The 24,531-nt window shown below is 40.2% G+C and overlaps 3 protein-coding genes across 7 annotated transcripts in view; 2 read left to right on the top strand and 1 right to left on the bottom strand.

Moving 5' to 3' along the window:
- The first annotated feature begins 517 nt into the window (after positions 1-517).
- Positions 518-2,568, top strand: cunh9orf16 (chromosome unknown C9orf16 homolog). Its single transcript, XM_034203712.1, has 2 exons — positions 518-697; positions 1,569-2,568. Exons 1-2 carry the CDS (start codon positions 616-618, stop codon positions 1,790-1,792), a joined length of 306 nt encoding a protein of 101 aa, XP_034059603.1. The 5' UTR covers positions 518-615; the 3' UTR covers positions 1,793-2,568.
- Positions 2,420-11,568, bottom strand: ciz1a (cdkn1a interacting zinc finger protein 1a). Of its 2 annotated transcripts, XM_034203692.1 has the most exons (16): positions 11,409-11,568; positions 10,660-10,926; positions 8,977-9,092; positions 8,570-8,808; positions 7,865-7,982; positions 7,622-7,709; positions 7,356-7,468; positions 7,140-7,219; positions 6,743-6,934; positions 6,483-6,613; positions 6,232-6,325; positions 5,997-6,110; positions 5,758-5,901; positions 5,570-5,648; positions 5,355-5,476; positions 2,420-5,067 (listed from the first exon to the last, which is right to left on the bottom strand). In XM_034203692.1, exons 2-16 carry the CDS (start codon positions 10,830-10,832, stop codon positions 4,474-4,476), a joined length of 2,397 nt encoding a protein of 798 aa, XP_034059583.1. In that variant the 5' UTR covers positions 10,833-10,926; positions 11,409-11,568; the 3' UTR covers positions 2,420-4,473. The 2 variants fall into 2 exon arrangements, with proteins under 2 accessions (XP_034059583.1, XP_034059591.1); XM_034203700.1 differs by lacking the exon at positions 6,743-6,934.
- A 377-nt stretch (positions 11,569-11,945) lies between these two features.
- dnm1a (dynamin 1a) overlaps positions 11,946-24,531 on the top strand; it is a 47,200-nt gene continuing 34,614 nt past the window's right edge. For 2 of the 4 annotated variants that reach the window (XM_034203672.1, XM_034203680.1), the window contains exons 1-5: positions 11,946-12,743; positions 21,234-21,307; positions 22,057-22,206; positions 23,028-23,231; positions 24,059-24,157. In XM_034203672.1, coding sequence (XP_034059563.1) covers positions 12,583-12,743; positions 21,234-21,307; positions 22,057-22,206; positions 23,028-23,231; positions 24,059-24,157 — 688 coding nt within the window. In that variant the 5' untranslated portion in view covers positions 11,946-12,582. The remainder of the gene's footprint in view (positions 12,744-21,233; positions 21,308-22,056; positions 22,207-23,027; positions 23,232-24,058; positions 24,158-24,531) is intronic. The other 2 variants (XM_034203667.1, XM_034203659.1) reach the window with 2 other exon arrangements.

Below are 24,531 nucleotides of genomic sequence, written 5' to 3'. Positions count from 1 at the left end.
GTCAGCTTTAACGATTGGATTAAGCTATTCAGCTTTAATTGTATTTAACTTATAAACAGGACCATTTGATTAAATAAATGTTGGTTATCCAAGTAAAGCTTTACGTTTTCAGTATTCTTCATAGGAAAACTGATCAAATAAGATGTAGAGGCACACTAGTATTATATAACTGTCCACAATAAATCAGCTACAATGACACAGACTAGTCAAGACTAACAGTAAACTCAAGAATGCAAAAATAAACGTTAATTAGATAAAGTCATGTGCTCTTAGTGCGTCAAGTCAACTGACAGGCAGAATATCACAACTCGAAATCAAAGAGCAAAACAAGTTTAAGAGAAAAAGAGGACATTTATCGAAAACGTACTCTTGTAATAGTAATCAACGGTATCAACGCTTGAAAGATTTTCTGAGGTGTAGAGTTGAAAACTATCAACTCAACTATCCGCAGGTTATTTGTACAGAGTGACTGCTCGTCTTTATTATTAACATCTTTGCTGAGAACGCAAAACCCCGCCCACATTTCCCCCACAATCCATCACTTCGGTAAACAAATGTCAAGTAAGCTAGCTACGATAGAATAAAGTAACAATAATAAACGTGAATATTTATGCAATGTCTGGACCAAATGGAGATCCACACATATCAATTGACGATGGTATTATCGACGACGGAGAAGATGAATTTGAGGAAGAAGGTAATGCACTAATGTGGTCATTCATTATAATCGGTGTAGCGTTATTGTAGTGAAGGATAATCACTCGGGTCACGTGCAGTGTGCTATTTCAGAGGTTTTTGGTCAATAAAGTCATACGCAGCCATTTCTATTAGATGTACACCTTCACCTGATGTTAGGTGACACTGACTTTGAATTAGCTTAGCATTGTTGAGGGGCTTTCTGATTGAAGCATGTTAATATCATTTTGAACTTCTGCATATCAGTCATATCAATACATGTATTCTTATGGGTTTTCAAAGTGACAGTAGTTGCGTTGTTCTCTGTTTGTAGAGCATATATAAGACTTATTGAATGATCAGTGCTGTCTATCTGCTTTTTTTTTTGCTCGAGATCAAATCCTCAAATTAAGAGTTCATCAAAGTGCATGTGTTCAGTAGAAATTTGATTAAAATCTGTTTAAAAGTTGTCTGAGAATAAAAAGAAACCAAATTATTCTAAATTAATTGTTTTTAAATCAGATTTAGTAACACTTTAGTTTTGTAAATTGTTGTCTTTTTAAGACCATTTTTTTACTCTTTATCTGAAAGTATATTATACACACAGGTTAAATATACTCAGAATTTGTGTTGGTTAATGCTGGGGATTATCAGATTATCAGACAGTCTAATTAAGGCTACTCTCTTCTTGCCTGTCTTTGCCAGCTATTTACGCAATAAATATGTTCCTTATATGAATAGGAAGTCAAAACAAATGGTACGTTTGGAAACCTTAATCCTGTCCAAATAAATGGGGATCTCAGGGATAAAAACATAGAAGCCTCTTTTTATGTTAAAGAATCTATTTTCTCAATAGAAGCTCTAACAGAAATCTCTTTCATGCATATCCACAGAGTTTGAAGCCATCAACTCGGCGCTTGATCAGATCAACTCCTATCTTGATGATATAGAAGATCGTAATGATTCACTGAATGGCAAACTGCACGAACTATTGGAGTCAAACCGGGAGGCCCGACAGGAGTTCAAGGCCCAACAGCTGCAGACCCCGGAGGAGCAGCTTTGTCCTGCAGAGGGGGACGAGTCCTCCAGCAAGGAAGACTTGGACAAGGAGGATTGAAAATGTATGATGAGGAGGGCTAAGCTCAGCCAAATACAGGGATGTAAATATTTATGAAAGCATCTTACTTCTGTCTTATCGACTACCTGGATCTGATCTCTTCAGCAGATGTCCATATTGTTTTCCTCCTTTATTGAACTGTGGTGTTTGCTTCCACAACTGATCTTAGAGTGACCTCTAGCAGCTTCTTATACAAGTTGTAAACTGCAGTGACCTGGGAATATAACTGTAAAATCTCCTGCGTTGATGTTTAAAAAGCTAATCAGGCCTAAGTGGGACATATTGAGAACAATTCTAAAGCCAGGATGACATAAGAACTTTATTAAAAAGCTGATTCATTTTTTATTTTAACAATACAACACGCTGATCTATACAATGACTTGCTCAATGTTTCAGGATTTGTCCACGTGAAGTGTTGATCCAGTTGTGTAGTCAGCTTTCTGAAATGGTATGTTCCTGTCCCAAAAAGTAAATATGCAAAGATCAAATGTCTACCAGTTTGATATAGAGTTGTATCTGCAGCATGACTGTAAATGTGCTGTCCTGTTTGTGTTAGGATAAGTCAGCTAACAAGTGTTTGTATAAGTGAAGTGATCACAAAAGTTAAAATAAAGTCGACCAAGTGTGGGAATTGTCAGACATTTTAATAGAAATTAAAATGAACCCCCCCAACAGAAAACAAAAATCCCCAAATCCATAACTTCCAGCAGTTAGAAAACATCCCGTTTATTCACCTCCATTTAGTCAGTAGCTGAATAAAAATACAATAAGAAACATACAGCTTTGTCTGAAATTATCTTTTACGTCCTTTTCTCTCTTCCGTTCTGAGCTTCACTTCTTCATCATAAGTACGTGTCATGTGACAGTCACCACCAAGACTACAATAGTTGCTACATGCGTCAGCAAACCACTTGTGTGCTTCAAAATATCCTTCTCCGATGTGGACGATGAAATGTTTCCAGAACGCCACACTAGTCCTCAAACCTTGTGACTGCTGAAATGCTGGAACCAAAGTTACACATTTGTATGATCATGGGATGGTCTACTGTGTGACTGCTACTCAGTCCGTTTGTTAAATTAAATAGAAACACTTTCCTCCTCACAATAACTGTGGTTTCTTCTGTCCAGTGTATAGCAAACACAAATATCTTAGAAAATCAATGCAATGATAAATTAGAGGAAAATGAGCAACTACCACTAACAGCATTGTAAGACAATGGAAAACACTTTTTTTCTGAATGCAGGCACACTCTACTATCCATTCTACGCTTTTATCGTTATGAATTATGAGTTAGAAGACTGATTTGTGGGTCAATCTTTAATACCCAGCAGCATATGTCTAAACCGACAAGCTTTCAAATATCCAAATGAGCAGATAGTGCAGACTTTTGTGTTTAGAGCCTGTTGAATCCCAACACATTTTAAACACGTTATTAAGAAAAAAATATGTCTCAATACTCCATCTAAAAGTACCCTGTTTAACACTTTAGTTTGAAAAACAAAAGACGTTATTCGCTCAAACACTTACATTGCTTACATTCTCCTTTCAGCTCTCTATAAGCATGTGCCATTATTGAACATGTCTCCACTTGTACGTTATATTAAAATAACAATCACTCTTCTAGCTAGCTTAATAATGAGCAAAAACAATATCCTGATCCTTGAGCACAGCAGGGTGGAAAATTAACGTTTTGGAGGGACTACCAGCCTATTTGGGTACTTGAACGCAGCATAATTATAAAAAGCCTAGATGCTGTTCATTTAGGGGTCATAAGCAATTACAGTGATTTTAATAAATAGTTCTGGAAGATGGGGTAATTGCTCTTTTAAGCAGATGTCAAATGCAGATCTACTTGTTTGGGAAATGCATGTAATACTTTACATTAAAAAACTGTCTAGGTATATATACTATACGCTTTTATCAGTGTCTCAATCCCATTCTACTTGTTAACAGTCAATTCATTGCAGTATAGTTCACTTGTGGCTCTGTGTGGTTGTACTTCAGCTGAAGACATATGGTAAAAGGTCATAAATTACATTTGACACAAGATAAGATTTGTACCTGATGATGGAACGAGATGAAATTTAGGGACCGCTAAAGTTACTACAATTTAAATACACTTTTAGTTTACTTGGGGGGTTCACAAAGCGTCTTTTTTTTTTACCACCTGTGTGCAAGTGACTTTTTGAGTTAACTACACATTGCAATAAACATGCCGAAAATGCTTTGATTTTAGTATGAAGGAAGAAATTGGGACAGAATGGTATCAAGTTGATGGTTTTTGTAGAAGAAGCTTCTCTTTATAAGGAAAACAGTTTGATCTGAACTACAATGACCTAATGTGTATTGCTGTAATGTAATGGTGAGGCTAGAGATGATGCGACATCATTCTTTGACCACGAGCCAACATTTGGACCCACTGGTTTAACATGTATGCTATAGCTGTCAGGTGTTAATTTCCCACCCCGGGAGAGCATCACATGGGAAGTCATGTTCCACCAATATTATCAATCTTCCTACATGTGTGTGGTAAATTCAGACTTTCCGACATGGAGAGAAGCGGGGCTGCTCACACCTTGGTCTCAGTTTCATGAAAGCACCTCATCACATACGGACACATCCGGTCAGTATCAGGTTACATTTCTGCCAGGTTCCACTCTTTCCCCACCTCCTCTCTGACTCAGCGTCTGTTTGTGGCCCTCCCCGTCTTGCGTTTGGGTTTAGCTTTTGCCTTCTTTTTCCCTGGGACAGCAGGAACCTCCATCTCTTCCTCCATCTCTTCCTCCATCACTTCCTCCATCTCTTCCTCCTCCTCCTCTTCCTCCTCCTTCTCCTCCTCCTTCTCCTCCTCCTCTTCTTCTTCTTTAATAGCAACTGGCTCCTCTCCGCTGGCAGCAGGAGGCTCAACTGGCCCCTCCATATCTACAGAGTCCTGGGATGTTGTTGTCTCTTCTCCTTTCGTTGTCTCTTCTCCTTTCGTTGTCTCTTCTTCTTTCAGTTGGAGGCGGAGCTCTTGGTCTGTGCTGTCAGTGCTGGTGGCTGAGGTGCTGACAACGTGCTGTGAGGTTGGTTCTGCTTCTTCCTCCTCCTGTTGCTGGGTTTCTGGGTTTGTCAGTAAAACAGAGTTTTCCTCAGAGGGGGAGGTTTCCTCAGAGGGGGAGGTTTCCTCAGAACAGACTGTGGGGGTCTCGGTCACAGGAGGCCTGAGGCTGTCTGCAGCGGGGAGACACTCTCTGGAAGATTCAACAGCGTCGCTCTTCAAATCTCGGTACCCCTGAGAAGACGAAGCATGAATATATGTTACAAATACAGAAGGACATTCTCCAAGGGAAACACACGTTAATGCACATCTCTTTACATGCAGTAAACCCTCGAAGAAATACTGGGATTGAAGTTGCCGTTCAACAATCTGTGACACAAAACTATTCACACAAAAAACCACAAACATGAATACTATAGTTAGTAGAAACAAGTAGATCAACAATAGCTTGTGCCAGAGATAATCAGTTATAATCTTTTTTAAGTAAAAACCAAGGTGAGTAAAAGAATGGAAAGACCAACCTTGAGCTTCTCAAAGTGCTTCATTGATTTGCAGTGAGTGTGCAGGGCAGAGGATTCAAAGTGGTAGAACTTGTTGCAGAGTCTGCAGATAAAACCTGCGACTGGAACAAAAAAACTGGACCCTGCAGTAAAAGAAACCAAATAATTAACATCGCCTGAATGTTATCGGTAAATCCAAACAATAACGCGTACAAAGGTCACTTCAAAGGACTCACCATAGACTGTGTCAGCGTCATACTGCTCGTCACTGGCCATGTCCTTCAGAGTCACTTCTTTAACGGAGGAACAGTCATCCTGTCACAGTAAACAAGTATAGTTTAACAAACTACAGGGTCCTTATAGTGCAATTTGAGATCCTAAGAGAATGTGGTCCGAAAACAAGAAAAACATAAAAGCAAATCACCTGTTCGTTCATCTGTTTATCCTCTTCCTCCTCCTCCTCCTCCTCCTCCTCCACCTCCTCGCCATCCACCTCCTCCAATGAGAAGCCCTCTGTGTCCAGCTCCGTCAGCTTGCCTAAGGCCTCGCAGCCTTCCTGTTCCTGGAGCTAGTGAACAGTAGCGAGTACAGCATTAATATTTCAATCTGGGAAATACTAGCTTGTTGTTAAAACGTTTTGAAATCATTATAAAACACAGATACCTCCTCCACTTTCCGTCTGTGATCCTGAGACCGCAAGTGCTCCACAAAAATCTGGGAGGTCCTGAAACGTTTCTTGCAGACGGTGCAGGAGGAGATGACGGCTCTGCTGGCAAGCTGAGGAGAGATGAAGGGACGACAGGACATTAATGATTCTTTACATTTGAAAACAACCAGGAAAGCAGTTTGAACCATTTTGATAAAGAGATGTGCTTATCTATAACGTAAGCAGGGTTACTTTGTGTTCCTCGGTGCGACGGTGCTCTGTGAGGCTACTGGTGAAGTGGGTGTGACAGGTGGCACACCAATGCTTCAAGTCAGACCTCTTCTCTCTGCAGAAAATAAAGACAAACAATATTCATAAATCTATTCATGAAAATGACAAGCTAGGAAAAAGACCCCGTTGAAGGAGACAATCAAAAAGGTGCCGACTCGTCTCTCTTATCTTTTGACTTGACACAAAACAAATGCATACTGCTTTAAACTGACCCGTCTTTAATTGCTTCCTGTAGGGACTCGTGCACTCGTGGCATCAGGGTGACCAGGCAGGCATTGCTCATGTGTTGGATCTCCATCATCCTCTGCTGGTGCGAAACACTGTTCATATGACTCTTGAAGTTCTGAAAAAAAACACAACAACATTAGAAGATAATAGTTTATGAGATAACATGCATTATACGTTTCCCGCAACCTTTCAGACTAGATAACCAAGGCCTATGTATGTGAATGTGTGCGTCCATTCAACATACTTGCTGGTTGTGGCAGGTAATGCTGCAAAGGTAGCAGTAGAACTTATTGGTGCCATCTGCTACACCCTCCTCTTCCTCCTGGTTGTCTGCTGAAGCTAAAGAGGCGTCTTTCCCCTCTGAGAGGAAATCCCCCTGCTGGTCCTCTTCACTCAGCCTGCCTGGTGGGGACGTAGCTGACAAATGGCTGTGCTCCTACAGAGAGGTTCAAACCAGAACTAAACCCAGTGTCCCAAAGTATTTATGTAACTGAGGCGATAAACAGGAGGTCATCAGATAGTGGTAGCCAGCATTGAGCACCACATGACCCACCTAGCGTTTGCAATAGTGATTTAGCTAATTCAAAATAGATTATTTAGCGTTCAAATTACTTTGTCTATGCCAAATAAAGACTCCTCACCTCAGTAGCTCTGCTCTCCTCCAGTGCCTCAACAACATCCGACCCCCCAGGGGAGCCTCCTTCCTCCATAAGGATGCAGTCTGGGAAAAGGGGGTAAAAAAGCAAAAATCGAAGTTATCATCTCAACTGACCTAAACTACAGTAACATTAAATGACTGCTCAGTTAAATAAAAGTAGAGTATTTAACCATCTACTCAATGTTTCTGGGGGTTTTACCTCCAGGCTGGCTGTCCTCTGTGTTGCTGTTACTATCTGAAAACAGAATATCCCCATCTGTATCTGCGATGGTGATCGTCTCAACACCACAGTGCTCCTTGGGATTCTCTGACCTGCAGTGAAAATAACAAGATTTAACGATGGAACAAATAACAAATCTTTAGGTTGGAGTAAAGTCCTTCCATGATCCATATTTCGGCTGGGTATTCTTGCTGCCTCCATGGATAAGACATTAACACAGTGGCAATTCAAAACATTTTCCATACCCATCTGTCCTCTGCTTCTTGACTACAGGTTCTTCAAGTTGCTCCTCAGACGACTGCGTTGGTTCATCCACTCCTCCCACGGCACCATCTGTGCGACAAAAAACAAAGTTGGAAACAGTCACAAAGAACATTTTCAAACAAATGCTCACCATTTAACTTCTTCATAAAGTCTCACATGACATTGAACACACCCATCACCTTAAACCTTAAGCATGTTTCAGTGCTGGTGATTTGCAGCTCTACCTGTTTCAGTCTTGTCCCCGGCTTCATTGGTACTGCTAGCTGCTGGTTGGTCGTCTGTGCTCCCTGAGGCCATCTGCTCGCTGTCCCTCTTCCTGTCAGGCTGACGGGCTGCAGTGTCCTACACAAGAGAGACCACGATAGGATCACAAATATACAACAAAGTCTGAGATAACATTGCAGCTATGAAACAAAGGTGTCTCATAGCACAAATCACTGACAACAAATGATTGTGTTTGAATTGAGTAATGTTGTTCAAATACACTTTTGTGTCCAATCAACTGTCCAAACCCCATGGCTATTTCGTATACCATCGTAAAAGAACTGTAAATATTTTCATTTTTTAGCTGAAACGTATTAATTGTTCTGCATTTATGCTCAAAAACTACCAATGTAATTACTATCACTTGATAAATAACATATACAAAATAATGGAGAATAATTCTCTAACCATAAACACATTGATTAATCATTTCAGCTCTACTATCAATATCAAATAAAATATACAAAATAACCACATGATTGCATTTGGGTCAAATATGACTTAATTACAATGAAAGCATTAGCTGAAGTTATAAACACATGATTTGATGCTTGCTGCATCAGTTCTTATATTAACAGATGTTTACTTGTTCTGACTAGTCTAAAGTCAGACCTAAATTAAAGTTGTCAATAATGTCATAATCATAATGGTGCTTTTGTAATTACCGCAGTAGTGGTGGAAGTAGTGGTGGAAGAGAAGGACGAAGAGGCTGTGGTGGGGGTGTTGTTGTTGTTGTTGTTGTAGTAGCGAGCGTGCTGGTGGTACTGTCGGGGAGCTGGGTAACCCATCATGGGGGACTTCATGGCCATGCCCATGGGGACCGGGCCGAGCAGAGAGTTCCTGGACCCGGCAGTGAAGAACTGACGGAACTGCTGTCTAGCCATCCCAAAGCCCCGCATGCTACCTGAACGAGCATGAAAAGAGACGCATTCGTAAGAAAAGACGCACATTTAAACACCTTGGAAGCTGGTTTTCCAATGCTTCTAAACACATTGTCTGTGTAAATGTCCAACTAATATGTGCCTGTTCTTTATGATTTCCAGTTGTCTTTTAACTTGAATTCAAAGTGTACCCTGCATCTGCTGCATCAGTAGGGCCCCCTGCAGCATGGGATTAGGGGCCATGGACCCCTGGCCCATGTTGACCATCCTGGGAGGAGGGGCTGACTGCTGAGCGCCAGGAAGGGATCTGCGCAACAAATACACATGAGTAAATAAACATAGAGCATCATTTCAAGTACATTTGCAGATATATGTTTTATTCAAATGATTCATCAAACCTGGAAATGTATTTTACACATCAGATATAACACGGACAAAGCTGCACACAAGCTGATAATGTTCATTCTCATGATTATGATTGTTGTGTGAAAGTGTGGCGCAGCTCAGATATGGATTAGCCTTTATCAAAGATCTTTCTATATCTGCTCTGGCTCAGATTCTATTTCAGGTTTTATTATATTTTTTTATAGCAGAAATTACAAGGCAATTTACAATAAGCTTTATAAATTATATGTGTATTTGTCATTACATTTAACAAAAAGTACCTAATGCAATAATTTACTGTTGAATGAATAAGTATACAAATATTTGGTTTTCTTAAATAACAATAAGGAGGCTATAAATTATAAAAGGCAATGAACAAATATTAGGAAGGTATCATGGAATGGCAGAATGGGAATATTTAAATGAAAGCTGGTACAGTATATAGAGTATGAAGGGACAATATGCTTTTTCTCATCCTCAGAATAAAATAAAAGGGACCAGCTGACCTGAGGATTAAAGATAAGAGTGACAAAAGCCAAAATGCCCACAGCGTATTTTATGGTTTTATCATAAGTGAAGATAATAAATGCCAGTAATCCTGCAATTAAAAGTGTTTCATATAATGTGCAGTTTATCAACACTACTTTTGAGAAGGCCAGATAACAGGCCTTTGCCAACTCTTAATACCTGATACAGAAAGATGGTGATTTGGTTGGAGTTAGAAGTTCTCGTTGGTCACAATAACAAAACAAACTTTTTAGAAAAGTATGCCAGTGCTGCAAGATTGGGACTGATATACATAATATGGCATAGCTGATTTTCTATCAACTAAATGTACTTCATAATAAATAACATAACATATCCTACCTGGATTAAATGCCCCAACAACAAATAACCAGAGGTGGGAGAAGTATTCAGATCTTGTACTCAAGTAAAAGAGTTTAGGAATACTCTGTTACAGGTAAAAGTCCTGCATTAACTCACAGATACTCACAAAAGTATAAGCATAAAGATATACTTAAATTACCAAAAGTACTCATTATACAGATCAGAATAATATATGATATGTTTTGAATGCTGCACAATAGCTTGTGAATGTTAATCCAGGTGTAACTAAAGTCTTATTTAAGTGTTGTTTATATTCCAAATCATTAATCCAAATGTGCAAAGTAACTAAAGATATGAAATAAAAGTAATGGAGTAAAAGTACACTATTTACCTCTTGTAATAATTGTAGTCAGGTAGAAGACATTTCAAAAAATTGAAATACTCAAGTAAAGTACAAGAAAATTGTACTTAAATACATGTATTTAGTTACTTTACACCACTGCAAATAATTATGTATATAGACAGGCTTTACACATATTCAATTTAAAATATATACTGCCCACAGTGGGGCTTGTGTTGTGGTTTAAGTGTTAGCCACCGCCAGTCCCACATACCTCATCCAGAGGGCCCTGCCTAATCACCGGGCTCGAGTTAACTCTTACCGCTGTGCCTGGTGGTGGTGATGGGCGACATGATGCCGAGGAGGCGGCTGTGGCGGAGGGGGAGGTGGAGGCTGCTGCTGGAAAAGTTGTTGTAGCTGCCGCAGGTGCTGGTGAAATTGTTGCTGCTGCTGCTGCTGCTGTTGCTGCTGCTGGTGGTGGTGCGGATTGAACATAACGGGCTTTAATTTCCTCCGTTGATGTTACACAATGTAAAGACCACCAGCGGTAAGGTGACACTGTTTTAAAAACCCTCAAGAGGAGGTGTCTCTGAATGGAGAGAGAGAACAAAGTTGTGTCATTATCTGTCCCGTTGTCTTTGTTGTACAGACGCATTCAATAACAGTGCGCACCTCCTGAGACAGCGAGTCGCTCTCATATTTCGAGATGACAACTAGCTAGCACTAGTCTAGCATGTAAGCTAACAACAATTTTATTTTTTTGGTTTGCATGGTTTATTTATAATTCCTTCACCTTGTTAGCTAACATCATAACGGGAACCGTGATTTTTTAGAAGAGAGCAACATGTTATTCAATAACGAACACAAAATAATGTTAGAAAAAAATGAACAAGCTACACCTGCTATGAAACAAACGAAGCTAGCTACATTAGCCACCGCACAGTGACTGAACACAACAAGTTAGCTTAGCTTAGCTTAGCTTCAAAATAGCTAGCAAACTTACGGATAAAAACACAGCGGCTTCAGGGGTACTATCTACATATTACTATAGCAACAGTTGTAACGACTTACATCTCACAGAGGAAAGCAGCGATGTATTGTTGATAATCCAACTAAAATAATAGCAGAGAGTTTAATTCTTTCTCTCAGTCCCGGGTACAACTCGCATAAGGCAGCGAACCGTCTTCAGTGTGGTGAGGTTACAACATGGTGTTGCCCCCTGGTGGCTGTCTGGAGAGCTGGAAATAATATGCTCACATCATAAAATAGCTTTAGATAATGTAGCTATTTATGATTATAATGAAAAAGTTAGTGATTACATTCAAAATCACAGTGGCCTCTTTAATTAAATATCTTTATACGTTTTTAAGCTTTTGCATTTTACACTTGAAACACTAGCTAAATGTAAATAATTCATAAAAGTGGAACATCATTTTACACTAGCATCCACCGGAAATTATGGAAATAAAAATAAATCATGTTGAAACAAACACTGCATTGTAAATACATTATATACACCAGTAAACAATGGGCTACATTATAGTATATGTATATGATAATATTATTGTAGGCTATAGTTTGTGTCGATTGTAGGCTATGTTGTACACATTTAAAAACACTATATACCTGCATTTACAAATGTTTTCAATTGTATTTATTTGGTATTCATACTTTAGTACATACACCATATTTGCATGCTTTATTTTTTACATTAGATAAGAAGTTGTAGCCCCCTGGCCTCTGTCCAGGGTTCTAACAGATTCAGCGCCATGGACAGATCTATAAGTCGGCAAAAACATTGCAACTATACGTAAAATGTCCCACCTTCAACTTGCAAAAAACAGTCAAACAAGATTTAACTTTAGAGAAAAAGATAAACAAGACATCCCTTTACTGTAAACAGCACAGTTTGACAGACAACTACAGTGAGAGTAAACCAGTGTCACCACCAAGCGGTGTGCATGGGGAACGGCAGGGATCTCTCCAGAGTCCTCATCCTCCCCCCTGCTGCGCTCGGTGGAGAGGAGTAGTGTACATGCTCGGTGGCGGAGATAGTCATATAGCTGAGGTGATCTGACACACCGAGGGGCTGCAGTCAATGAGGGGGATAACCAAAAAGTGATCCGGTGTGTGCGGAAAAAGTCCCTTGATACGCGAGGGTGGCGAGGAGGGACGAAGAGGAAAATAAGAGATTAATCCCTCCCTGCTCTGACAAGGAAGATAGACTGCCCATTGCATCGCAAAGATGGGGAACCAGGGGATGGAGGATTTGATTCCTCTGGTGAACCGCATGCAGGATGCCTTCTCCTCCATCGGGCAGAACGCGGACCTGGACCTGCCGCAGATCGCTGTGGTGGGCGGCCAGAGTGCAGGGAAGAGCTCGGTGCTGGAGAACTTCGTCGGGAGGTAAGTAGCTTTTCCAGGAAATGCATGTTGGTGCATCACACAAGCGGACGCAATCGCTTTCATTTTTTCCCCCACTTAACCCCGTCCCCATCCCCCCTCTGAGGCAGCTTTGAATACACCTCCCAGCCTTGGTTAAAAGGTATACATGGTGGCACCTTTCACCAGTTGTATCCCTCTTTCACAACACCAAGGCGAGGAGATTATTTTGTTAGGCCAACATAAATCCCTGATGAAGTGAATCTGATGCATTCAGGGATCCACACATTGCTGTTGAAATGACGTTGCATTCAACATCAAACCATAAGTGATTTAAGTGTGACATTTTCTAAGTGGGTTTCTAAACTCTATAACTTGGTCCAAAATGTCACACATTTGCACAGTTTATCAATACAAACCTTATGACATCAGTCACAGGGGCAGGGGCAGCTTTTACGCTGACTTCCTACACACAATTACAGGCAGCTTGATGGATGTGTTGTTTGTTTTCTGTGGCAGGGCTACCATTTTGATGTCCGAATCAGGACCTGCAGGCAAGAGGCAACACAGTTATTGCTGTGTGTGTGTGTGTGTGTGTGTGTGTGTGTGTGTGTGTGTGTGTGTGTGTGTGTGTGTGTGTGTGTGTGTGTGTGTGTGTGTGTGTGTGTGTGTGTGTGTGTGTGTGTGTGTGTGTGTGTGTGTGTGTGTGTGTGTGTGTGTGTGTGTGTGTGTGTGTGTGTGTGTGTGGAGAGAGGTTTCTCACTGTCAGAGCTACTGCTGATGCAAAACAAAATGAGGGGAACACATCTGATCTATATGCTGCAGTATGACCTTGCATATAAAGAGAGAGGGAGAGTCCACCTGGGCTTTGAGCCGTTGCAGCTCAGCTCATCCATCTGTCTGTCAGTGCTTATGCTGTAAGTGAAGCTTACTAAATGCAGGCAACAACATTGGTGTCACTACCTTACTGTTGTCAGCTCTCAATTGTGTTTCACTTGATCTGAAGATTTGTTGTGGTGTGTGTGTGTGTGTGTGTGTGTGTGTGTGTGTGTGTGTGTGTGTGTGTGTGTGTGTGTGTGTGTGTGTGTGTGTGTGTGTGTGTGTGTGTGTGTGTGTGTGTGTGTGTGTGTGTGTGTGTGTGTGTGTGTGTGTGTGTGTGTGTGTGTGTGTGTGTGTGTGTGTGTGTGTGTGTGTGTGTGTGTGTGTGTGTGTGTGTGTGTGTGTGTGTGTGTGTGTGATTCAGCAGTATTTCCTGCAAGGTCAGACTGTACTTCACTCTTTGGCTCCAAGCCAGTTCAGCACTACTTTGAAAAAGGCCTAACAAGAACAAAAACAAAATGTAATTTCAACTATTGGAGAGAGTCAACCTGTGCAGTAACTCACAATATTCACGTTCCCTCTTTTCTTACATTGGTTTCACAGTAGGTTCTGGAAGTTCCCCTGATGGCCAGAGTGCGTATCCCCATTGTAACAGCTCAGTAGACGAGGCATGGTCACTGTGTACCATAATAATTGTGAAAGGCCTACTTAAAAAGCAAACTTTACATTTGTAGAATATATGTTGACTATATATTTACAGCTCTTTTTGAAAGATTTTGCTCAAATATCAGTTAATCAATCGTTTTCCTTTTCCTTTTCTTTTAAGTAATTACTATTAAAAGCTCCACTTTACACTCATTAAGGGGGCTCAGCTGTAGTCATGGAAACAGCTTGAGTCTAATCACACTGCTTTACCCGAGGGACCGGGGATGCATCATGACAGAAGGTAGAGAGGGAAACATTTGAAATATTATTACAAGGACATTTATAAAGATGTCAACGGATTTGTTTGTGTGTGCCAGTAAAAGCTGCAGTCTGCATCCTGTCATGCAGCATGTATGTGTGTGTGTGTGTGTGTGTGTGTGTGTGTGTGTGTGTGTGGTGTGTGTGTGTGTGTGTGTGTGTGTGTGTGTGTGTGTGTGTGTGTGTGTGTGTGTGTGTGTGTGTGTGTGTGTGTGTGTGTGTGTGTGTGTGTGTGTGCGAGAGAGTGCGAGACTGTGTTATTGCATGCTCTCTCCTAGTCCAGCTGCAGTGACGTCGCTCAGGTCCTCCCATCCTCCTTCTCCCCCATTGTGTTTGTGTTATCTTCCCTCGCCCCCCACCCACTTACTACACGCTGTACTGTGTGTTTAGTTGCCACACTCGTTCTTCCCTCCATCTCTATCTTCCATAGATGCCTCTCAGACAGTCATTTCATGGGATGTTTCCAGCAAACCAGCTATCATCTTTGGCTACTATTAGGCTAATTGTTCTCCCTCTTAACAGTTCATATTGCTGCTATCGGTTAGCAAAGACAACCAATACAAAAGTATAGAAGACCTATACAAGAGACACATTAAGGAATATGAATAAGCGCTTGTTTGGGTTTCCTTTTATCACGTCATGCAAATTATAATACATAGGTTATATGGCTTTTACGGACACACTAGCAACTAGAGAATTTATTTAAAGGAGTTAGAAACCGCTGCTCCTTAGTTCACAATGACACGTTTCCTTATCATCTGGATTGCAGGTGTAAATCAGGGACAAGGACAGGTAAACAAGCTGAGGAGATACGCAGTGCCTGAGGTATGAGGGAGCATGTGAGGACGCTAAGTGTTTCTTCTCTGTCCTTCAGTTTTTCATCCTGCTTTCATAATTTGTCCTCAGAGAGAGTTTTCTGTTCTCTTTGTTTTCATCGCTCAGTTCTCTGTTTATCACCTCGGTTCAACTTCCCATTCTCAGGGTTTGTCTGCGTCATTCAGTTTAAGCGCTTTGTTGTTGTCTGAAAATTAAAGTGCTCCATTCCAAAGTAGAGGCAGCTAGGTTAAACTCAAATAACAGGGATACAGACACTCTCTTTTTGAGCAATTTACATCAAAGTCTGCCTTCACAAACAATTCAGTTCATTGCTTTATTGTTTTCCTTTCTCGTCTTACACAATAACATGTTTAGACATGTTTGGCTGTTTATCTAGGGATAACACTTTTTCTTCTATTTTTGGATGAAAAGCAGATTTTCATGTTTTGAACATTAAGAAAAGGTGATAGGGCAGTATATATCTTTTTAGGCTGCATATGGTGATTATTTTCATTACCGTTTCATCTTTCTTTTTTTTCCTATAACCATAACCAGTTAGTCTATAAAATGTAAAATAATGTAATCAGCAGCTGCCAGTTATAGAACAAATAATGACACAAAAGAAAAAATCAGTTGCTGTTAATAATAATGCTTGTCATTAAATCCTGTCATTTGACTTAAAGCAGCAATAAATCCATATCAAGATAGTTTAGTTTAATTGAATCAGCCATTAATACATTTCAGTTCCATGTTAAACACACAGGTTCAGCATCACTGAGCGGTCTTCCTCACCTTTGTCCCATATGCCTGCGTGTAATTCCACAGTTAAGAAGACATTTTCCAGCTTTGAGACTGAGCACAACCCGTTTCCCACCCTGGGTCGGTCACACAGTCTGTTAGCCTCCCACGAGTCTCATTATCAGAAACAAAGCGAGATGTTCCCGCTCTCCAGAGCCCGACACAGGCCGGGCCAGCTGGGGCAAACCTGTGTGCAGGTGAGGACGTTTGGTGACATGTTGACATTTGATTCAATTCAACATTATTACATGAACAGAGGCACATTGTATCTTAAAATAAGCGGTGAATTAAGCTGTCTTTTGGTGATGTGTGATTATAGAGGATAATTGCTTTTGCACATTCACGTTTTTGTACCTAATTTAAACTGCTAAATTATATCAAGCAGTGTGTTCAAACAAGTTTCAGTATGAAAATGGGCTGCATTTTTTTATTTTTCACATTTGGTTATGTTATTTGATTAAGTTAATATGCGATACAAACTAAAGTCACAAATCCACCTATAATACTGTCTAAAAAAGCATGGTGTATGTTCTTATTTTGGTCCTGAATGCACTTTTCAGCACCAAGGAGAGCTCTTCCAAAAACAGCTGATACTAAATCAGCATCAAAGTTGGGTTCACCCGTAAATAGAACGCATAGAACTTAACTTTCCTCTTAGAATAGGTTTTCATGTTTATTATTAATATGATCATGATAGCTTAAGGATACCCATGTTTATTGCCAGCATGTTGGATTACAGAAACAACAAGAGAAACCTTTTGTTGTTGTAACTCTCATTGTAAGCCCTGCATGAATCTTTTTGGCAATAATTACTTAAAGGGATGTGGGGTCAATAGCTGACATGCCGAAGGAGAATTGAGTCACATAATTTACGACGTTGTCCTGGGATGTCCTCAAACCCAGGAGGCTGCTGCTGCTGCTGCTGCTGCTGCTGCTGCTGCTGCTGCTGCTGCTGCTGCTGCTGCTGCTGCTGCTGCTGCTGCATGGTGCGCAGCTGATCCTAGTCAAGCACTTTTTTTTATCAGTGAAGACTGCAGGCACCAGCGCAAAGCAGAAACACACACACTTTTCTCTCCCTGCTGCCTGCCAGCACTATTCCAACCCCCACGCAGAGATTAAGTTAATGATATATAGCTGGTTTCATGAGTTACATAACACAGAGAGGGCCGGAAGCATCACGATGAGCAGCAGCAGCTTCCATCATAGGAAAGATGAGGACAGTACAGTGTCTTCATTGTTGTCAAATAAAAGGAGGGGGTAGTGATATAGAAACACAGGGAAGAAGAGCACTTTAATGATTTACAGATGATGATGCTGCGATTATATAAACTACCCAGCAGCATTTAAAAATTCCTGGTTTGTTCTTAAAAATAAATAAATGAGTCATTAAACAAATACATGACCCTGTACTGTGAACAGTGGTTAAACAGTCTCTTAACATTGTGTCCGATACTAATAGGGATGCAACCAGCAATTATTTTCATCATTGATTAATCTGCTGTTTTTTAAAATAATTGATCAATTGTTTGATCTTTATAATGGCAGAAAATAGTGAAAAATGGCCATCAAATTTAGCAAAAAGCCCAGCTGTACTGAGCTGTGTCTGAGCAACCCTTCAAACTAAAAGAGTTTGTTATCATCATCAGCATCAAATCCTTGCTGCTGAGAAGCTATAATTAGGTCATTCTAAGCTTTATTTATTTAAAAATGTTTAAATAAATATCAATTTTTGCAGGATCTTTTTCAGGATATAAGAAGTAAACTGCTACACCAAAAAAACAAGTTGCAGCTCTTAAAGTATTGATAAAAACATTGATGTAAACTATATTTGTCACATGTGAGAGGGAAATCAGTCAGGGAATGACAGACTTGTCCTGATACTGCTACAGAGGATTACCACTAATCTCTGTTTGGGCCATAGTTCACCTGCAAATCACTCTCCCATTGGCTCTGCTCTAATCTGGATGACCACCACCCAGCAACTGGCCATATCATTGGCTCCTTCTTCTACTGTGTCTGACAGCACTATGTGTGGTTGTGTGTGCCTGTGTGTGTTTGCGTGCGTAAATTCATCATCAGAAAACAGTCTCATCTTTCTAAAACCCAAATACCGGCAATAAACCCGTTTCTGATTCTGATTCTGACCAACAATACAGCTTGTTGAGTTTGTGTTGCATCATTTTGAAAGGTTAGATTTCACATCTCACTCCCTATTGGCCATTCCCTTGTTTTCTTTTAAAGCAAGTCACAGCATAACAAAAACACAAGAACATCCAACCAATCTGGAAATGGTGTGATATATTAAATGTATGTATGCATTTTAAAATAAATTAGAAATGGTAGATTTTACCATTCATGACTGTTCTGACATGACTTCAGCATTTTTATTAAACATGTATGGAACATTTCTTTTCACATGAAGCCTCATTGTACTGATGAAAAGGGAAGTGCTGAGAGAAAAGGTCATGATGTTCACACAATATGTGGTTATTGTTTGTACATCACTGAATAAGTACAGTTTGAAACAAAGAAGTTATGAGTCACTACTCCAAGCCTCTGTGTGTGTGTGTGTGTGTGTGTGTGTGTGTGTGTGTGTGTGTGTGTGTGTGTGTGTGTGTGTGTGTGTGTGTGTGTGTGTGTGTGTGTGTGTGTGTGTGTGTGTGTGTATTTTACCTGGCTGCGGCAGGGGCTTTCCCCATGACGAGAGGCAGTCACTAAAATGTTGCTGCACTTTTGAAAAAGCTTTATTTCTCATACCTTTTTTTTCACAATTTAAACATAAAACAGTTTCCAGCATTTTATCAACTGTGTGTATTTTGGCGAGTATCTGTCCAGGTGCACATGTGAGTGAATGCTCTCAGGCGTACTTTCACCTCTAGTGCGTGTGTGCTTGTGTGACCGGACTATTTCGAAATGTTCAGCTTGGATAGAATGACAGACTATGAGTGAATTAATGATTTAGTGGCTGAAAGTTTATTTTAAAAAAAAATCTCTGTTTGACATTGATCTGTGGGTAACACAAGACGCTAAAAGAAATCAATGAAATTAATCTGATCGGGGCTCGGCTACGACTCTCTAAAAGTGATGCTCAGCGTTTCTGTGACCTCCCCGACCCACAGTATTGATTATTCAAAATCCTTTAAGAAACTGTTAATGGGTCAAATAACCAGGCAGTGTGCATTTTTGTTTTATCTGATTAATTCAAATTTGACAAATCAATATAGTGCACCACATTCATTTAAAGAAAAAAAAGAATACCCCCATATATATTACATGATAACCTAAACTATAATACATTGGCAAAATATCTGTTTATGTTGTCATGGTATGAATAATTAACAATATTATAGATGGACAAAGTGGGTAAATGTTGTTTCTGTACTGTGTGCACTTAAAGGTAAGTGCTTGTTGAAGGTATCTTGTTTTGACCTTAACTTCTCTATGCCGTCTATCCTCTCTCTCCCTGTAGCAACACATCATTAATATCAGTTTAGTTTATTTCCCAGTTTACTCCTTTTTTATTTGTTCTTTTATTCTTCTCCTGTGTATCTGTGGGTAGGGCAGGTGGGTTGTCTCTGAGCTTTTGGCAGTCATGTAAGTGTGAGTGTTTTCATCTTCACTTCACTGTGGGCGGGGCGGGGGGGGGGACACAGAGAGACTGTCCCGCTCTCAGCAGGATGAGGTAAAAGATGAGTAAACAGAGAGAGACAATCTTTCCCATACTGTAGCAGTGTGTGTAGGTGTGTGTTTGTGTGAAAAACGGATTATGTCGGTGGCTTCTCCTCTCTTTTTGGAGCATCTTTGTGATGGCAGTCTGAGGGGAGGATGAGGAGGAGTAAAGTGAGAAGAAGACCTGCAGTTAGAGCCATCTGTCTTCTCTAAAGGGTTTCCAAATACACACAATCTTACTTACACTGGCAGGCAGGTAGAGCAGCAGATGGACACACACACACATCAGAGTTTCCTTTGTTGTATCAAGCCTCTTTATAACAACAATCACTGACATCATAATGAAGCTCACTGCTGCTGTGTTGTTCAGTGTAGCAGCTGTAGAGGATTGGCAAACATTAGCAATGATGTCTTTTCATAATTTCACTTTCCAACAAAGCGCAGGTGGGAAAGGATTAGGAAAGGCTCATCTGCAGAACTTGTGATTAAAACACTCACAGAAATGTTAACTTTGATGGCTTTAAGCAATCTTTTGTCACCTTGAGCATTTGAGTTGTTTGAATTCGAATGATTTTATAGTCTATTGATTTGATCATTGCCAATAGACTCACATGTTTATACAGTATGTTGATCCCTCTCAAAGTATGACTAAATAAATGCCAGAAATGTACATTTAGGGTAGTCGGACAGCAGAGTTGATTGGAACGTTTCAGGTATAACCGTAAAATGTATGGTGTTACTAGTTGTATACAGTGGTTATGCTATGCTAACTCACTTATGGTTCCAGCTTCATACAATTTGATCTTCTCCTGTCACTCTTAGCATTTACCAAAATATTCATTTAAAGCTAGAGTACAATGTATGTATTATTACTAACAATTATTTACAATATACACTCAGAGAATGATCTAATAACATTAAATAATAGTAGTGCCTTTCTCTGGTTTAGGTCACATTTAGAGCAAAAGCAGTTCAGCTCATGACTCATGTATCCCAACTGCCTCAGGCTTTGCTTCAGGTCCAAACAGAGGCCTCATCTATTTCGTGGACATGGAACTCAGATAACAAAGTATGTTTTATTTCAAAGAAACTTTAAAATACTCTCATGCTGACAATATAAGATGGAAAACTACAGTAAGCCCCTTGTTATAGCCCCCTTTTCTTTTTTTTATCGTTCTATGTACAATAAAATAGCAGAACACCAAAAAGGACATTAAGTCTGTTGGGACCAGAGCTGTTGTGTGAGTGTTTGTTGTTATTTAGCACTGCACACACAAACACGCATTTACACTTACTTCTGGTCTGCACTTTGCTCACATTTCCTCACGATGCTGATTCATTATCACTGACTCATGTTCCGCTGAGTTTCTGACATGTTGTGAGTCATATTGTTGTCTCTTGTATTGTTGTTTGTTTAACTGACTATCTTCCCCTCTGTCTGTGTTACAGGGATTTCCTCCCCCGTGGTTCTGGCATTGTGACTCGTCGTCCTTTAGTTCTGCAGCTCATGACCTCCCCCACAGGTAAAAACATCTAACCCATAATACATCTGAGGGTTCTTTGTTCTGTCAGTGATGTGTTCATCGTGTATACATGGGTATGTGTTTGTATTTTCCTGGGTGGGCCATAGACAACTTGTTCCTGCCGCGGTTTGAGAATAAAAGGGTCTTCTAAATCAAACATTTGAAACAACTTTTATTTTACAGTAAGCTCCTATTAGGGTTCTTGTCAGCATATTGTGGGCATTAAGCAAAGCAATTCGGCACTGGTTTTAACATGAAAAAACCTTTTAGAAACATTTAGCTTTTAGTTCACACTGTTGCAAACCTTCTCTCTTGCCTCAGGACTTAAAAAAGCCTTCCTCCTCCACACTTCTCAAGGGATAAACTTCCTTTGGCATCTTTTCCTCTTCATTTATTTCTACAAACTTAAGAGTAATGCAACATCCTCCTGTTACCATGGTTACACTTCATTAGATTGTTGCAAGGTCTGCTAATAAGCTTATCCTTTCAGCCTGTTCAGAAAGAGTAAATCATAAAATATACAAATTGTATTTAAATACACGCTTTTGGCTGCTGTATGATCGTCTGCCAGTAGATTTTAAACTGTGACAAGGCTCACAGAGGCAACATATTCTAAAGCTCAGTCCCATTTGCTGCAATTTGCATCAAAATGAGTTTTTCTCAATGAATCTCACTGAAATCACAAACACTCCTTTCCTTTTTTACAATTGCACTTTTAATGATTTCTCCTATTTTACCTTATATTGCAGAATATGCTGAGTTCCTCCACTGTAAGGGCAAAAAGTTCACAGACTTTGACGAGGTGCGGCAGGAGATCGAGGCAGAGACTGACCGCATAACAGGGGCCAACAAGGGCATCTCCCCGGTGCCCATCAACCTGCGGGTCTACTCCCCTCATGGTGAGAGACGCAAAAATCTATTTCTTTTTTTTGAAATTATTTTCTTATTCAGCTTTTCACATGTATACAGTCATAGATAATACAATATTCTCTGTAAGCCTTCTGTAGTTAACAGTGAAATCACAAATCAAACATACATAGATGTGGATAATACAGAGGCAGGCCTCACTGACCTTCAAACATGCTATAACATACAGTATGAACATAAACACGAACAAGGCTATGGGGGTGTACCTGCAACTTATTCAAACAAGGGGGCCATAGAAAAAAAAATACTAAAAACAAAAATCCCTTCTAGACAAATGATGGTCGTATTGGTGTAACATATATTATCGATTTTTCACATCTTGACAAAAAGATTCCCTGTAGCAATCTCAAAGCAAGGGTTATCCTTTCCATCTTGAAAATATCATAAACATGTCAATGCCAAAACATGTCAATCCACTCATCCAAAGTAAGTTTTCCTGGTTTTAACCACATTGATGGCCTTCTTGCAAGCAGCACTCAGGATCCAAAATAGATATGTATCTTTAGAGGAAACAATTGCTGGTGGTAAAGCACCCAAACATAACGATTCAAATGTAAATGGAATGTCTATCTGAAAAACCTTTTGTAAAACTCCATGAACCTGCTGCCAGAAAGGATTCAATGATGTGCAAGACCACACAACTCTATTTCTTCACAGATTTGGGCTGACTTGTCTTGCATGTGGGATCATCAATCATTTATGTACCACCAAGCTTTTTATTTGGCAACAATCTGCATCTGAAGAAGCTCTTGTAGTTCTCTTATCTTCGTCCTGTTCTCTTCTCCCCTCACAGTGCTGAACCTGACCCTGGTGGACCTGCCGGGGATGACCAAAGTGCCGGTGGGCGACCAACCTGCAGACATCGAGGCGCAGATCAGAGAGATGCTGATGCAGTTTGTCACCAAGGACAACTGCCTGATGCTGGCCGTCTCCCCGGCAAACTCTGATCTGGCCAATTCTGACGCTTTAAAGATTGCCAAAGAGGTCGACCCTCAGGGTGAGTGTATGCACACACACACACACACACACACACACACACACACACACACACACACACACACACACACACACACACACACACACACACACACACACACACACACACACACACACACACACACACACACACACACACACACACACATGTTTACATTATGTGCACATTATGTGCTAACTGCCAAAGGCTAAAGTAGAGTAGGGTCACACAACTCAGTCTTCATCTGAACTTTAAGTGGTTTTTTTTCTGTGTTTTACAAATAAATGCTTTTTATCAGTATAAGAGTAAACAAAAAGTGTCCAACTTGTCCACTGTAGTGATACAATGCTGTCTTAATATGTAATCATGACATGTCATTTATTGAAAAAAATACTTTTTCATAAGAATATTCATTCAAAACAACGCTTCAGAAACACTTCTTACATAACACCTATTGTGCAGGACCTTCGCTTGTACTTAGTATCGTAAGTATTTCTATCTTGTGATATCTTTTCATTTTCTTAAGGAAATATGTAAATATGCGAATGCTAAAACAACTATTGGTGCACATCATGCATTACGGCATACCAATTATTTTCAGTTTATTTTTTAGATCCAATTTCAGATTTGGTTTGCTATAATTGAGCTGGTGTGTGTGTGTGTGTGTGTGTGTGTGTGTGTGTGTGTGTGTGTGTGTGTGTGTGTGTGTGTGTGTGTGTGTGTGTGTGTGTGTGTGTGTGTGTGTGTGTGTGTGTGTGTGTGTGTGTGTGTGGTGTGTGTGTGTGTGTGTGTGTGTGTGTGTGTGTGTGTGTGTGTGTGTGTGTGTGTGTGTGTGTGTGTGTGTGTAGGTATGAGGACCATTGGTGTGATCACAAAGCTGGACCTGATGGACGAGGGGACAGACGCAAAGGAAATCCTGGAAAATAAGCATCTCCCACTCAGGAGGGGTGAGCGCACACACACTTCACACGCATCACTTCCTTTTGAAAGACCGACCAATCAAATTCATTCCATTGATTTATTTTAGCTTCTTGTGTTACCCACAGATCCGTTTCAGACAGAAATATTCATTAAATAAACGTTCAGCCACTGAATCATTCATTTATACAAACACACACACACACACACACACACACACACACACACACACACACACACACACACACACACACACACACACTTTTTTCTTCTCTTTTTAGGGCCCTCACAAACACTCTGTTTCCCTCTTGTGGTAGTAAGGAAGTCCTACAAAAAAATGTTCAAAACCCAACAAAAAAAATACAGAAAAACTGCAGATGGATGTAAGGAGGGGGTTATGATG

The sequence above is a fragment of the Gymnodraco acuticeps genome, unplaced genomic scaffold (genome assembly GCF_902827175.1).
Source record: "Gymnodraco acuticeps unplaced genomic scaffold, fGymAcu1.1, whole genome shotgun sequence".
In the NCBI taxonomy this organism is placed as follows: Eukaryota; Metazoa; Chordata; class Actinopteri; order Perciformes; family Bathydraconidae; genus Gymnodraco; species Gymnodraco acuticeps.
Note: the sequence above shows the minus strand (reverse complement) of the source record. Positions and strands in the feature narration are given on the sequence as shown.

Coding starts and splice junctions, on each gene's coding strand:
- cunh9orf16 (XM_034203712.1), top strand. CDS start 616: ATGTCTGGACCAAATGGAGATCCACACATATCAATTGACGATGGTATT. Junction 698..1,568: donor AGATGAATTTGAGGAAGAAG/GTAATGCACTAA, acceptor GCATATCCACAG/AGTTTGAAGCCATCAACTCG.
- ciz1a (XM_034203692.1), bottom strand. CDS start 10,832: ATGTTCAATCCGCACCACCACCAGCAGCAGCAACAGCAGCAGCAGCAG. Junction 6,111..6,231: donor GTCGCACCGAGGAACACAAA/GTAACCCTGCTT, acceptor ATCTCTCCTCAG/CTTGCCAGCAGAGCCGTCAT. Junction 5,477..5,569: donor TGACGCTGACACAGTCTATG/GTGAGTCCTTTG, acceptor CTTTTACTGCAG/GGTCCAGTTTTTTTGTTCCA.